Raw genomic sequence first — 14,695 nt, 5'->3', positions numbered from 1 at the left:
ATTTATCGCCTGTCGCCACACGGCTTGAATGACTGTAAGTTTTCGACTTTTAGCAAATGCCTTCCAAGTGAGAATACTACAGCTTAACACTTTTCACAGTTAAACTTCTTCTTATATACTATCTGTTCAATACTACTAGCCTATTCGCCTTGTTGAAGTACCCCTTTAGCTGCTTCATTCACATGATTGAAGTACAACAGTTACTTGTACGACTTTTAATTTACTCATCTTGAACCTGCACACTAAGATCCTAAAAGCAGCTCCTATCGCTGTTCATCACCACGCTAAGTCTTTGCTTAACATTCTACCTCTACCCTATTCATTGATTGACTCAATATCTCGAATTCGCTCTAAATTTCACTTCTTTAGCACCTGCCTCTAATTAACTATTATTCCAGTCACAATTCACCACGTAGCCCTACAAACATCTCTTTCTTACACATCCCATCACTGTTTGAGGTCCATTTATTGACGGAGCTGTCTCTCTACATTTATTATACAGCTCAAGATCGTTCTAGATTCTTCTATCTTTATTCTTGATTCAAGAATACGTTTTAAGTCGGCTTTCCGAATACCATGATAAGGCACTTCTGATAGAGCCTTGAATTTTAGTCGAATTTGTCTTGCCACCATTTTACTGATAAACTTTCAGCGGAACCTCTCGAAATTATCTCTGTAGAGCTATCCAGATTTCTTTTACGGATGGCAATAATGATGATCTTTCGTACCACGTCTTGCTGCATCCCGGTTTAGCAAGCAGGGCGTAATTGTAATTGGTTAAATTCTATAGATTAACACGTTACGTGCTATTCCTAGTCTTGTGTGGCCTTTCGGCGTCAAAACAATTCTCTCAAGATTCATAACCGTATACCATATGTTACAGTATTCCAAGCAATAGAAAAGGTCAACTATTTTATAAATTTTACTGTTTAAGATCTATGTTGCAAATCCCAAACTATAGATATCAATTGCTAGGGTACGAATACGATTACCAGTTACTTATTATTTAAAACTTTTTACCCGCAGCTTTACAAGTCAGTTAAAAAATTTAGTAATCATGTCTTGCTCTCTGTTCCTTTGGCATTTTTTCGAGATCATCATTATTTTATTTCATGTTTGATATCATTAACTGGAATCGAGCTGAGGCTAACTGTAGTACTCGTATTTCTGTAGTACTCGCGGCAGTCGCTAGCTGTTATATTCCGCATCTTCATCAGGTCTTTGACGGATGTTAAAGACCCAATTGAAAGATCACACAATGAGTAGTGTACACGCATACATCGCTTTTAGCAGGGAAAGTAATAGTCTGATTTAGATTTTCAGGTTAGATGCTGCAAGTGCCATTGAATTACATAAGAATTATACGAGCTAGAGCATTACTCAACCCGTAGCATTATTGGTACAACGGAGGAACGTATTTAAACTTATCTTTTGTTAATTATAAGCATTAGAAAGTTAGCAACGTGTTTTTTTTTATTAAGCCTAACTAATTCTGTAAAATAATTGGAACGTTGCCGATTAAATCACAAGCAGTTAGCCTTTGGCAGAAGGATTTACGTTAATATCTTTAGCTATGCGCAAAATGTAACTGTTTTTTTATGTCAATACTGAGTCCGGAAAGATTGTTGGCATGCATGACGAACATAGGCCATATAATGCAGCTCTAATCCTCGACTCTGAAGATAAGTATTTGGTTTACTAGTTACATGAAACTAGGTGCTATTATTACGCATTCATCCATGGCGTGGACGGCATCTCTTACTTTATTGCCCCTTTGTGTCTTAGTGAAGACATCGTAGCAGGCATTGACGGCTGTAACCACAGTTTATATTTAATAACTAGTACTTTAGAGTGATCACCAGGATAAGACAATAGCGATTCTACTTAGTCCAGTTATACGACTGGTCTAGGTGTAAAATTTCAACGAACTCACTCAACGATTATGCTTCGTTGATCTTTTGCGATATCTATCATTGTACAATTTCGTGTCCTGTGTGTAGGAAAACATGTGCTTTAGGATCAGACAGAGTCTTCGCAACTCTGTAATTTTCCTTAAATCTCTTCTTTACTCCTTAAGTTCTTCTAAGGTTGTTCTTCCTAAGGTTCTGGATAATTTTACAGTTTTAAAATAAGGCCAGTGATAGATATTGACAGGTGGATAAATTTGATCCATCGATTTCTGGTACAGCAGACCCTTAGAGAAAACTGACATACTTTGGATTGGCTTTATTAAGGCGCTTTTCAATTTTAGCGTCTCATTGTGTAGGTTCCGAGAGATGATTTCAAAGTTGATCATACTCTTTTTCGCTTCCATTGCGGGATGCTTCACGTACATTACAGAATGCAATGCTTGTCGTTCATTGATCGCCAGTTGGTAGCCTTACACCGTGTAGGTAAAGTTTACCCGATGACACACCCGTCGCGATGACGAGAGTCCTGCGGCATATGCTGTGTCCCTCCCCATACCGACATTTAGTTATGAAAGCATAGGACTGAATTGGGAAGCGGAAACAACAGCAGCTACACAACAGTCCTTCGGAGTGGACAGTAATTGTGTAAGGCCGTCATCACTATCGCGAGCGACGGTTCTGACGGCTCTAAACATGTCATAACTGCAAACTACATCCCAGTTGAACTGTTTGTCCAGCGTTCACTGCTTTGACTTTTAAGTGAAAAGAGCCAACCCAAGATGTAAGGTTTAGCAGTTATTTAATAGTGCGAAACTAGCGCGTATAGCAAAGCCTATTCTGCCTTGCTTCGACGAACAATACCAGCCCAAAACGTGTTCTTTGTCTACGCTGTGTTGTTAGCGGCGAACAGTCAGCGCCATTAGTGGAAGGAATGGTGATAGGCTACGCTGCCTCCGCCGGGAATAATTCATGATGGGCGGGACCGCCATTGCTGACGGGAATTGCTAAGGAGTTACGCTGCCGTGGCACGAACGATATCCTTAGTAACGTAATCACACAGCACTATTTGCTGATGGGTGTCGACTCCTTGAGATACTGCAACTAGTGTGTTAATTAAAAATAAAATAGTGAAAATATCTTTAAAAGTCGCAACCATGTTTCTCTTGGTGTTTTTTGGAATCATAAGTAAGTTTTTGCATATCATCGTGGCTGCGATACGTATTGAGGTTCGAAGGCTAAAAGAGTTCGAGAATGAAACTGTGTATTATATGAATGTGCCGAGGGCTTTTGTTTGCGCGTATATTTCTTCTCCGTGTGCTATAACAATGTTGGATGGCTGATTCTTCTTTCAGTTAAAGAGTGCACGGGTCAAGCCGCCAGCCCCTTCGATCTCGGTGACCACCGCGAAGGCCAGCTGTCAGGTATGTGGCCTAATTAGCGTGGTATTCTCTCAAATACTAACGAAAAAAGTCAGACAAGTCTTATGACCTCAGTAAAAGTTAAATACATGGACATCGTGTAGTATAAACTCTCTCCGCTTCGTAATTTTGTTTTTTTTTGACTTGGGCACGTTTGGATGCACGTCACATAGGAACGTTTAAGTTGCGTGAATTTAGAGAATTATTTTACTTCATTATCTCACTAGTTAGTTTCAGAACTTTATATCAATAAATGTATTAAAAAGGTTGTTTTTCATCAGCCTGTGAGTAATCGTGAATACAATCGTGAATCTGCACAACTGTAAAATTACGGCTTTGTGAGGTACCTGCAACGAAAGTTAGAATTATTCCACCAGAATAAAAGTGTAATATCTACAAAACACCAGTTTGTAGCGGAGCGTTCACTAAACCAGCTTGATACGGATAAATGAACGCATCAGGCAGCTTTGTATCCACGCCCACTTTTGAGCATTCGAATGATCGTAGTAATTGTCGTTTACTACGCTTTATGGTACCACTAAAAATATTAGAAAATGCGCGACCGCTACGATTGAGCCAAATACAAAGTCGTATGATTGGTAGCATAGTGCAATGTGTAGAAAAGAAAAATTCTGTAACTGAAAGACTTCTAATAGGTCACATAAAGGATACCGTGCAGAACCATTAGCTGTCAAATACTACAGAGCAACTAAACAAATTTATTATAGAGTTTATTAACCTAGATTTTCTTAAAAAGTTTCTTATGTAAAATTATAGACCCCGAATCCGTTTGTTTTAAATTTGCATGTTTGTTTGTTCTTGGCAGTATACACTCTTCTAGGTTACTGCAGGACAGATAAACTCTAGTGACAGAAGGTCCAGTGCCTAGATGGATCTCTTGACTTAAGCGAATTTTCCTTGTTAGTAATCCTTAAATATTGCTTTTCCAGGCCAACTCTCACCGTTGAACATCTTCGCAATCGCGCTCAGTTGTTTTGCAGCATTGGTGGCCTGCGCAATTACAGGGGTTTGTGCCTACTTCACATGGAAACGCTATATCGAGGAAAAGGAGATGCAACGAGGATCAGAGTACTCTTTCAGTAAAAAAACAGACTTCGCTTAAAACATTTTCAGCCGCACAGTCATCCATTATCATGTGCAGTTACGTGTAAAATCAACGGCAATACCAATGGCGACGATAAATAGTTCACACTCCATTAAAGAATAGAATTGGAAACGCTTGCCAAAATCTAACATGAAGAACAACACCCTTGCCTTGCTTAACAACGGCTTTCGCACCAATAAGTGATTGCTACCGTTAACTAGGCAATACGCTATTACCGGGCTCTGTTAAATTAGCTTTAGCAGAAATTTATTTCAAACTACCTGAGACAGCAAGATACAATTGTTATTGTTTCGACATTTATCGAATACATACGCAAGCGATTTTCTAGTCAATTCTTGCCAAGAACTGATCTGCAACGACTTGCACTATTTCGCCTCTTTCTATTAGTCTCAGCTAGTTTTTTATATTATATATATGTAGTACATTTCATCAGTAAAACAATTAAAAATCAGTACCGAAATTGTAGGCAAGTTGTCGTACTGTCCACTACGCATACGAACGTCAAAGTGTAACTTGCATGAAGCCTGCGGTACTAATCTGACATATGCGACCAATATGCGTTCTTCTATGGCAAACCGCTTGTAGCAGCCAACTTGTATGCGCAACGCACACATATTCACCAGTATTTTGACATTTCTCCATATTCCAGTCACTATCGCCTACGAAGCTCAAGCCAAAAATGAGTAAATTTTTGTGCGTAGAAAAAGGAACCTAATTGCTCTCGAATTTTTAACAGATTGAGAATTTTTTTTACTATTATTATTGTATCCTTAATAAGATGTGTTGCTGGCGCGTGCATTAAATAGAGCAGGCCAACGTAGACATCACATATCGTACATTCACCCATCGTATTGAACTTCATCGCTTGTCAGTTCCATAAGACCTAATGTACATGCTTTACTGGATTGTAGAATAAACGAAAATTACGACTTAAACAAATATGTGGAGTGCTCTAATCGTTTGGCTATGCATCGCAAGATTCCTTTGCGTATGTAATATCTAGCTTATATTTAGGGCCTTTCAAAAAGATTAAACTCCACTTAGACGTATTCCTTATAAGTATGCTTTAATTCTAATGCATCCTATCCGTACATGGTACATGGGCACTGTATATGACTTCACGAAAGTTGAAATTTCAATAGCAGGCCACCTTGAATGGTAATCGTTTTCGAGGTGGAAAAAAATAAAGCCAATAGTATTGGCAGTAGAATGTAAATTAAAAAAGGGATGTACTAAAAAATTCGAGTGCATTGGAGCATATTGCGAAGGCTACGATCTTCAATTGAACCAGTCGTCTAAATGGGAATGTATTTTTTATTTGTATATGCCCCTCTAGATAGGATGTGGACTTAGGACTCTCTACTCAATGAGAACATGATAGAATCCAGGCAATTGGATTATCTCTTTAAAATGTTAATATAAAAAACCCTACATACAAGATGAGTTCAACTCTTTCTACGGACAATTTATGCACCCTGATTGAATGAACCGATTACCGTGAAACATTACATATAGGTGACGATCAACAGAGTGTTAATTACTGATTTATAAAGAACGAAAAACGAAAAGAAGTCTACAATAATCAAAGCTTAAGTGCATAAGACTTGAAACTAATCAGTGCCGCCACAAACGGTATCAAGCTTTTCCCTCATGACTACCTTAATTCGCTCACCTGCTACAATGAATCAGATAGTACACGAAATAATATTCGATAATTAATAATGAAAACAGAAAGACACGTCAACTACGAATGCAGTAACCGGCGTTTGTAGACAAACACATTATAGTTTTTTTTATTTTTCTTCCACCTGAAAAATTAGACTGAGTTTGCTTTTATGCAAGCCACACCACTTGTCTCCACGTAAATATAATAAGCATGGATACTTTTAACGTTCACTTATATTTTTACTGTTCAAAATAACAACACGTCTTTTGAAGCATCGGCTTATTTCCAACACAATTTTATTCGTTTAATTATTTGCACCCTATATACAGGGACAACGATTATTTACAGTTTTGATGAGGATGATTCACTAAGAGCAAGTAAACTATATGACAACGATACTCTGTCGTTTAAGACCAACAGTCTCCAATTAATAAGCCTGAGTGAGGAACAACTGAAACGCTTACACGTAACGAGAAACGACTTTTGAAGTTGTAGATGAATGGCTTTTCAGTTCGATCGGGCAATCTTAACCACTCCGGCACCAAATACTGACTGTCTTCTTATTCTATTTCTGATAAATCATTTTAATTAGACAATTCCAATATGCCTATACCATAATTGATCTCAAATTTCAGTTTATTTAGATTACCGAAAGTCAGTCATTGATCGCAATTCGCACATGTGCGGATATTGTACAACCTTTTTAAAATAACCCAGTCACTTCGCTCGAAGATATAAAATGTTAGACATCAATAGGCACGTAACAATCACGTCCTCTTCCAACTAACTGGTATAAACTAGCACTTCTGATAATCAGCCTGATATTAATCTAGAAGGATAAATGGTATTTCAACAAAAACTTCGATGTATAACACAAAGATGGCAGCATTTCCAATCAACTCAATTTTCAATGGCCAGGAGTTACAAAATGCGTGTTCAGCGTGTGGTAGTTTTAAAAAAAGTAACAATTTATTAGCATGTTAAAACAACTAGAAATTAACTGGGAAAAAAAAGCAAGCAAAGCAGTTCTTAAGTGTCATTAGTACGGTGCCAGCTTATCTACTTCTCGAAATTCGTAATTGACACACCGAATCGTGCCCTCGAGTGTGATTCAAAGCAGTAGGCTTGTGTAAGTTGAGTCTAAATTTCACCGCATATTTGCCAAGAAGAACTACTTTAATGTCAATTTCGAATGACAATAATAACCTCTCGTTGTAACATTTCCGACAACGTTAAGGGATCAAAGTCAGTCAAAGGGGTACCGGTCGTCGCTCGCAGCGTTTTGACGTCTTTTAGTGTAGAGTTCATCAACAGTCTCTTGCTAGAAGAGAATATCAAATACTGTATTCAGATGTTCTCGTTTGCTGCAACAGTAAGTTAACAGAAAAGTTAAATTGCCCACAGTGGACGACAAAGTTTTCATATAGTGACCAACGTTTCCTACAGCGCCGGTTAACAACGGCACTTTTAGTTACTGCTGCTGTAAGATCGACTTTAATTTACTATGCCTAGATATTTTTTCTCAACGTATTCCAATATAAAAAGAGGTTTGTCTATTGATGAGATAGTCAGCTACTATAAATTTTGGAGCCTGCTATAGTCATATCTGCCATTCTCCATTTTTTTTTAGAAATACGTCTTTTTTGGAGACTTTTTCCCCCGAGCAGAATCTTAGGCATAGATACAACTCAACCGATATCGTTATATTGTGCGTACAGTTTGTATGTATTTTTTTTTTATTTATTCCGAGGGACTATGAAAGTACTATTAGACGTGACATGCGTCGTCTACAGTATTGCATAGACCAACCTGGCGATTTCTTGTCGTGTAGAGGGCATGACACACTCTGACCGTATGCCTTCGGACAAAATCCAATATAATAAAACGCACATTAGCACACGTCCTGGTAAAAAGGCACGAGAACCCGCCTCTATTCGTAGCTCTATGCAAGCGTTATCCGCTAGACCCGCGTATTCTGTTCTAGATTTTTGAGCTGACTAGTAGTATCGGGTCCTCTACTTAGCTAAACAAAAACAAAAAAAGAGCTCGAGATCACGGTGAATTGATATTTGTGGATAGATAGAGATTTGAGGCATCTGTTAAACATTCAATTAACAAATTTTTCTGTTACGCTAAATTCAGTAACGTATTTAATAGCCGATTTATCTTACAAAGCGAATCGATCAATGATGCATGTAATCTTAACAAACTTGGGTATTCACATCAATTTTTCACAAATGTCAAAAGGAAACAAACGGATGCAACGCGGCTAACACTTAGTTGAAATTCTTGGCATTTTACTGTAGTTTGTGCTATTTATTGTATGTTTTGATAATATTGAAAATTATATACAGATTATAAAGTGCAGGTGGCGCACATTTTTCAGAAATGAGTAATAACTAGCCGCATTATGATAAAACTAACTAGTTTGGAAATCTGTCGGGTATGTGTCTGTGACTGTAGGTTGGTTTTAAGCGGACACAAGTTTTATTCCATTGCAGCATGCATTCAATAATCATTGGAAGTTTCATATATAATGTATTTTATCTCGTTTGTCTGTTCTATATTTGTTTTTTTTTGGATTAAGTAGCCTATTTTTTTGCTCGGCTCGTACCGGCACCACAGTAGCTATTCCCTCAACTTGGCATATGTCATTTCTATATTATTTATCGTTACTAGTTTATTCTATTTGACTGATTCGCTATTCTTTGCTGTTACTTTTTCTTTTTTAACATCGCCCTTTGATGTCTCCTTCGCCTCTGTTTATCATTTAGAAATTCTGAAAATGGGAAAAATTAAAATAAATGACTTATCCTGTGTGTCCCATAAACGCCCAGAGATTTGCTATACTAATGCTAACATATCTGTAGCTAGATATATAGATATCTCTGAAACGCACAGATCATTCACTTATTGGAGAGATCTCCCATCCGGTCTAGTTCTATTCATGCTTTCTGCTTATGTCGGAGTAGACATTACAGTTGTTGTTTTTGTTGTTTTACCGCTCTCTCAATGATTCAGATTAACGTTAGTATTTTACTGACTACCGGGACGCAAAACCGTAGCCTGTCGTCTTTCGCATTTTCAAGAATGACAACGTTTTTGCCATTAGCGGTGCAGGCTTATTAGGTTTCTTGGCGGCGACAGTGGGCGCTCGTACAGGCTCGACTGCCGAGGAAGTGCTAGCCGTCGCAGCAATACTTCGACTTTGCGAGGGCTGGCTTTTGTTAGCAAGGTGGGTACCATGTTTTAGCTGGGCCCGCTGAACGTTCCGAGGAGGTTTCGCCATGGTGTCGACATAGGCCAGTTTCGTTTTTCGAACGGGGTCCTGTTTTTCCTTCATTGACTTGCTAATTGATTCTTTCAACACCTGGAGTTTTTGCTCACGTTCGTCACGACAGCGCATATGCAGCTCTCGCCATGTCTCCTCGCCCTTAGCGGGCGTCTAGTCATAATGAGAAGTGATGAATGATCAAATTAGAAATCAACCTCTAATAACTACACCGTACCTTATTTCATAAACCACCAAAACACCTATTTTTACTTGTACCTATAGATAAAAACAGTAGAACCGTGGTCTACCAGTAATATATACAAGAAAAGGGCAGTAAATGTTCATCGTGGTCTTAATGCAATAAAACACACTAACTTTTCCACGGAAGTCCCGTTTAACGTGTATCTCCCAAAGCGGATCTGAATCCTCGGTTAGATAAGGATTATAGTACTCAAGACGCTCCAATTGTTGCCAGCTGCATCTCTCCATAATAGGGCGCATTATATCGAACGGCACTCCCCCTGTCTCATCGATCAAGTCTACGTGTTCTGTAAGCACCCGAACACACGCCTCGTACAGCGTAGGTACGGATGTAAGCGTGTGCTGTTTGCGACCTGAGTAGACGGCCGTGCGATCCTTGCGTGATGTTGTGAAGAGGACCGCTTCTTCATTAGTCATCACTCTATTAGAAGCATTCACTTTGGCACCAGAGGACGAAGTACACGCGGACGATTTTGGCTCCATACGCGGAAGAGGCTGTAGAAAAACAGTTAGTCGAAATAGAAAGGCAACACGGTCACACCACACTCATAAAATATATGACGTTTTCGAATTCGGAAAATGTTAAACAAAAGTGACCATATTATTCGTACCGATGTTAGTTAATCGATTTAATATTGTTGCAGACCTGATCAGAAAATATGTCTAATTTCTTCAAATACTCCGAACATATTAATGGATACGTTATTAGTTTAAAAAAGGGATCAACACGAGCTAAAAAATCACCTTATAATCAGTAACAAGCTGCGACATTGGAAGCAGATTTTGTGCTTCCGTCGCTTTTTTCACGTCCAACAAATCAGGTAGCCTGGGACCCTTAGGCTTGTTAATTGAGCCATTAAGGGTAGACGAGGTTACCTGCAACAAGAACGATGCATATACGAGAAAACGTCATCAACAATCATTTTGACAACTAACCCGACCAACAACCAACTCCTCACAGTTGCAACATTGTTGGCATCCATAATTGTCTAAAATTCTTAATCACAATTATACTGACCGTCATTTTGGGCGAGACCGCAGCGCTTAATTTGGCCCCACTTAGCTTCTTTTTTTTCCGGTGCTTCTTCGGGTCAATGCTGCCAAGGCAGTCCTCGAACGAACCAAAGTTCGCTGCATTCATTCCATCTGGTTCTTCTTCGAGATCGTTCGTACCCTCTGGAGCTTTCCGTTTTCGATCTCGGCGCTCCTTCTCTTTAGAACTGCTGCTTTCTTGCTTGATTTGCACACTACTATTGTCACCTATTGAGCCAGACGACTTTGACACCTTAGATGCTGCAAAAAAAATAATGCCAATGATATGTGATATCTAGGTTGAAAAATCTTAGTATAATGGGGCTTAATGAGTTTAAATTCACCAACCTACCCTCAGCTCGGTGTGTCTCAGGACGCTTTTCGCTCTTTATTTTCGGAGCTGTTTCAAGGGACACATCTTTTTCACGTTTAATTTCTTTGGCATATTTGGATGACGTTTCAGCTGATCTGCTATAATCAGACTTCGACTTGTCTTTATGATGATTTCGCTGTTCACTTTTGTGGCTACTTCGTCGCTCTTCTTTTTCGTTATGATTACTGTGATGACTATGGTGATGCTTTCGATCTTCTTTGCGACTGCCGCTGTGTTTACTGCTAGAGTCCTTCGGGTGCCGATGAGAGGACTCGTCCTTTAGTTCCTTCTTAATCACAACTGCAGCATCCGAAAAAAGTTCAGGTTCGGGTGCTTTACCACTCGAAAATTTATTGTGTTTGCTACTCGGTAACTTATTTGATGAAGATGAAGATCTGGAAACGATGCATAAAGTTGACGTGCATCAGTTACTTGTATATTTTTGCCTTTTTGGCAACATATGGGTTATCATAACTTGGACAGAGCGTTATTTTCGTAATACGTTTCCTCTAAAATTAGAAGCCTGTCACTTCACAAACCCTGAATTCTTATCATTTGAATTTGTCAAAGAAGCTTCAGAACAGACCAAGCAACTGAGCAACACTTACTTGGATTCAAGTTCTCTTCTATCTGATTGAATCGCGTGACTGCCACGTTTCTCCTCTTTAATTTTTTCAAGTCTGTCAAGGTTAAGCACAATATTAATCTAATTGGTCATCTAAGAAACGATCGTTAAGTAGTTACAATTACGTATGCTTCTCCGTAGTATGCTGCATATATTAGACTATGTGTCTGCATAGTATTTTAATTTTTTCAATATTGGTGCAGTAATATACTTTTTTAACAAATTTGAAAGCACAAGACTGCATCAGTTTGCATGTGCCCAATTAGATTAGAACCCAAAACCTTTTGGTTCCAAGTCCCTAAGGCTAAGACAAAAGATAACGCACTAGGATTGGCTTTATTTTTTTATGGTTGAACTGTTTGAGACCATTTGTTTCTAACAACAACATGCATTTTTATGTTATTTAGGCATTGATAAAACTAGTATAAATACATTCGACAAAGTGAATTAATAAAAACTGGAGACTGATTTCAGACTATTCGACAGACCGGACTGTTTGAATTGGCGAAGTTCCAAGAGTCAGTATCAAGGATGAGACAAAGTCATAAAGGCCAATGAGGGATCAACAATTGACGCTCACCTCTGATCTTGTTGATTTCTAACACCTTCATAAGCTAGCTTCCTGAATTTTACATCATCAACCGGCATCGGTTCATAGGGTTCAGGCTCATCTACGGCTGGTGGATTTTCCATTTCGGCCTCGCGATCAACAACTTTTCTCCATTTTCGGATTAGGTCAGTTGCCATAACACCGGCAGAGTCATTACGTTTCTTGATGCAGCTCACTATTTTACCTAGGTTTGTAGAAATAGATTAATTTAATACAGGAACGCAAAAAAACTTCCGATTAGCATCGAATAGATCGAAATAAGTATACTAAATAGAATATTGCTTACTTCAAAAATAGGACGTACCACATGAGTTATATGCACTTGACACGTAGAGGCGGGTTAGTCAATTTTGTCTTTGAGCCATAGAAATCTTTCAAGGGTGCAAGCGGTACCACTTACTGATTAAGGTTCACTATAGTTAATTGATTCTGCTCCCTTATTTAGTTCCATTCATCACAACAGGTTCTTTGAAAAGCTTCATATTAATCGTCATTGTTATAAACGTCTACATGTAATTTCTACCCTCTCCTGCCTCAAGTCCCTTGGTCTTCTCTCTGATATTGTAACATTCGCCAATATCGTCCTGTTCGCCCTCTTTATTTTTTATTGTATATGTTTGAAGACTGGCCATAATTCTAAAATTAAGCAACTTCCGGTCTAACAGAATGGAGCCCTACGTATCGTTTCAAGGATTTTTCGTGCTTTCCATACTATATTTTCGTGCTATTCTCGGTATTTTCTAGTCGCGTTAACCCTGTTTCGGTCGCTTATTTCACTGTACTTCATTAAACCCCCCTTTTTTTCGACTATTATGGGGGTGCGTTGTCGATTTACCCTCTTGCGTAATCAGAAATTACTCATATTATTTTACCCCCTGCGGCCAATCTTTGTTATTAACCAAGGCCAAAACTGCAAACTTCCTATACCCTGACCCTAGAGAACGTATAGAAAATCCTATTTTCTGAAGTTCTAAACCTAGGTTATCAAATATCTCCTCAGTGGTTAGATACAGTTAGATCTTTACTCTCTTTTTTACTTTTAGGAATTGCTGCTGCACTTTCATTCAGTTCTTGCACCATCAACTGCTAATGAAGTGCGTTTTAAGTCAAGTTCAATAGAATCTCTTATGATATTTGGTTGGCGAAACATCTCCAATCGTTCAGATGCTTCCGTGATATTACTTACCGATCCCAGTTTCCTGCAAGATATCAACGGTCACTTCCATCTTGTTGAGTTTGTTCAGTGTTTCCTTTATTACTAGTTTGTCGTCTGAATGCTTTTCAAGCCGGCGGCAATACTGTTTGATTTTCTCCAGTATTGACATATTGTTGCTGTCGACGATATTGGCAAATTCGATCAGTCGTCTCTCGCTGCTCCGGAACGGTGTCTGTCCAGTTGCGATCCGGTCGCAATACCGTATAATCAATACGACATAGTCGATAGAAATTTGAAAATTACGCTATACATAATGGTAGTTATATACAGTTAGTATGAGCAAGATAAATAATTATGATTGCCGCATTTACACGCATGTGTATATATATATACATATATACGTGTATATATATGTATTTACATATACACGCACAGTTACCGTTGATTAATGGGACCTAATAATATTGGCCATCGAACTAAGCTGACCAAAGGGCAAGTAACGGGTTGGTCTTGGAAGAGAGAACGGTCTTGCTCTACGCTGTTCGCTCTGCGGGTTATACGGCAGCTTGATCTGCCTTAAGCATAAAGATTCCAAGCGGCAGCGTGGAGAACTGGAAACTCCAGGTGGCCTCTTTAAGCTAATATCACGTCATCTGAAAGAAGGAGGTATTTGAAAGGCAACCTTATTTAAATAATCAGACCACACACATATTAGGCTAAAACAGGGTATTGGGAGGCCAGTCACATTGAGCCGATAAAGGAACCACTCAACCGTGGTAAAAACATTGGATTCTACGAAGAAAGGATCGGCAACAACAGCTGATTGCATTTCGGCCCTCTGTCTGTTGGTCGCAGACCAGTCGCCATAATATCGTCGATAGAGTGAGGCGAATAGAGAGTGCTAAACTGGGCAACCACGCAATTTGGATAACAAGTGGCAGGCGGGCAATAATCTGCGGCAAAAACAATTTAAATATGTCGAAATAGGGCACAATCAGTAGCACGAGTGGCAAACTGGTGATACAGCAGCGCACACGTACCTGGTGGAATGAATTCTCATACGACAGCTAGCTATCTTAGTCCGGACCAGGTGGCAACGATGATAGCACCGAACGCCAAACCCGTAACAACAACAACAACAACAACAAACAACAACAATACTTGATGGCGTACCATTTTGATCTTGCATTCCGTAAACTCCGCGATTCCCGTCAATTAGCTACGTACATGATAGCAGTAGGCGT

The 14,695-nt window shown here is 39.0% G+C and overlaps 1 protein-coding gene and 1 long non-coding RNA gene across 5 annotated transcripts; one reads left to right on the top strand and one right to left on the bottom strand.

Annotated features, from left to right (window-relative positions):
- Positions 1-2,710: 2,710 nt before the first annotated feature.
- Positions 2,711-5,395, top strand: LOC147752026 (uncharacterized). The gene is made up of 3 exons (XR_015315233.1): positions 2,711-3,095; positions 3,263-3,331; positions 4,279-5,395. It is a non-coding gene; the product is annotated as an uncharacterized LOC147752026 (long non-coding RNA).
- A 989-nt stretch (positions 5,396-6,384) lies between these two features.
- Positions 6,385-14,603, bottom strand: LOC111271179 (uncharacterized). 4 transcript variants are annotated; one of them, XM_022851806.2, is made up of 10 exons: positions 14,492-14,603; positions 13,885-14,104; positions 13,482-13,683; positions 12,266-12,479; positions 11,669-11,740; positions 11,040-11,455; positions 10,674-10,948; positions 10,400-10,531; positions 9,770-10,150; positions 6,385-9,565 (listed from the first exon to the last, which is right to left on the bottom strand). In XM_022851806.2, the coding sequence occupies exons 3-10, from the start codon at positions 13,618-13,620 to the stop codon at positions 9,164-9,166; spliced, it is 2,031 nt and encodes a 676-aa protein (XP_022707541.1). In that variant the 5' UTR covers positions 13,621-13,683; positions 13,885-14,104; positions 14,492-14,603; the 3' UTR covers positions 6,385-9,163. The 4 variants fall into 4 exon arrangements, with proteins under 4 accessions (XP_022707541.1, XP_022707542.1, XP_086828946.1 ...); XM_022851807.2 differs by having other exon boundaries at positions 13,891-14,104; XM_086972820.1 differs by having other exon boundaries at positions 10,674-10,915; positions 13,891-14,104.
- Positions 14,604-14,695: the final 92 nt, after the last annotated feature.

Source organism: Varroa jacobsoni, unplaced genomic scaffold, assembly GCF_002532875.2.
Source record: "Varroa jacobsoni isolate VJ856 unplaced genomic scaffold, vjacob_1.0 contig00413, whole genome shotgun sequence".
Lineage (NCBI taxonomy): Eukaryota > Metazoa > Arthropoda > Arachnida > Mesostigmata > Varroidae > Varroa > Varroa jacobsoni.
The sequence above is the reverse complement of the archived record's forward strand: the minus strand, read 5'-3'. Positions and strand labels throughout refer to the sequence as shown.

Bases quoted from the DNA above. Each gene is read 5' to 3' on its own strand.
- LOC111271179 (XM_022851806.2), bottom strand. From the start codon at position 13,620: ATGTCAATACTGGAGAAAATCAAACAGTATTGCCGCCGGCTTGAAAAG. The intron at 12,480-13,481 runs GTAAGTAATATC...CTACAAACCTAG, and splicing joins CTTGCAGGAAACTGGGATCG to GTAAAATAGTGAGCTGCATC. The intron at 11,741-12,265 runs GTGAGCGTCAAT...TAACCTTGACAG, and splicing joins AGAAATCAACAAGATCAGAG to ACTTGAAAAAATTAAAGAGG.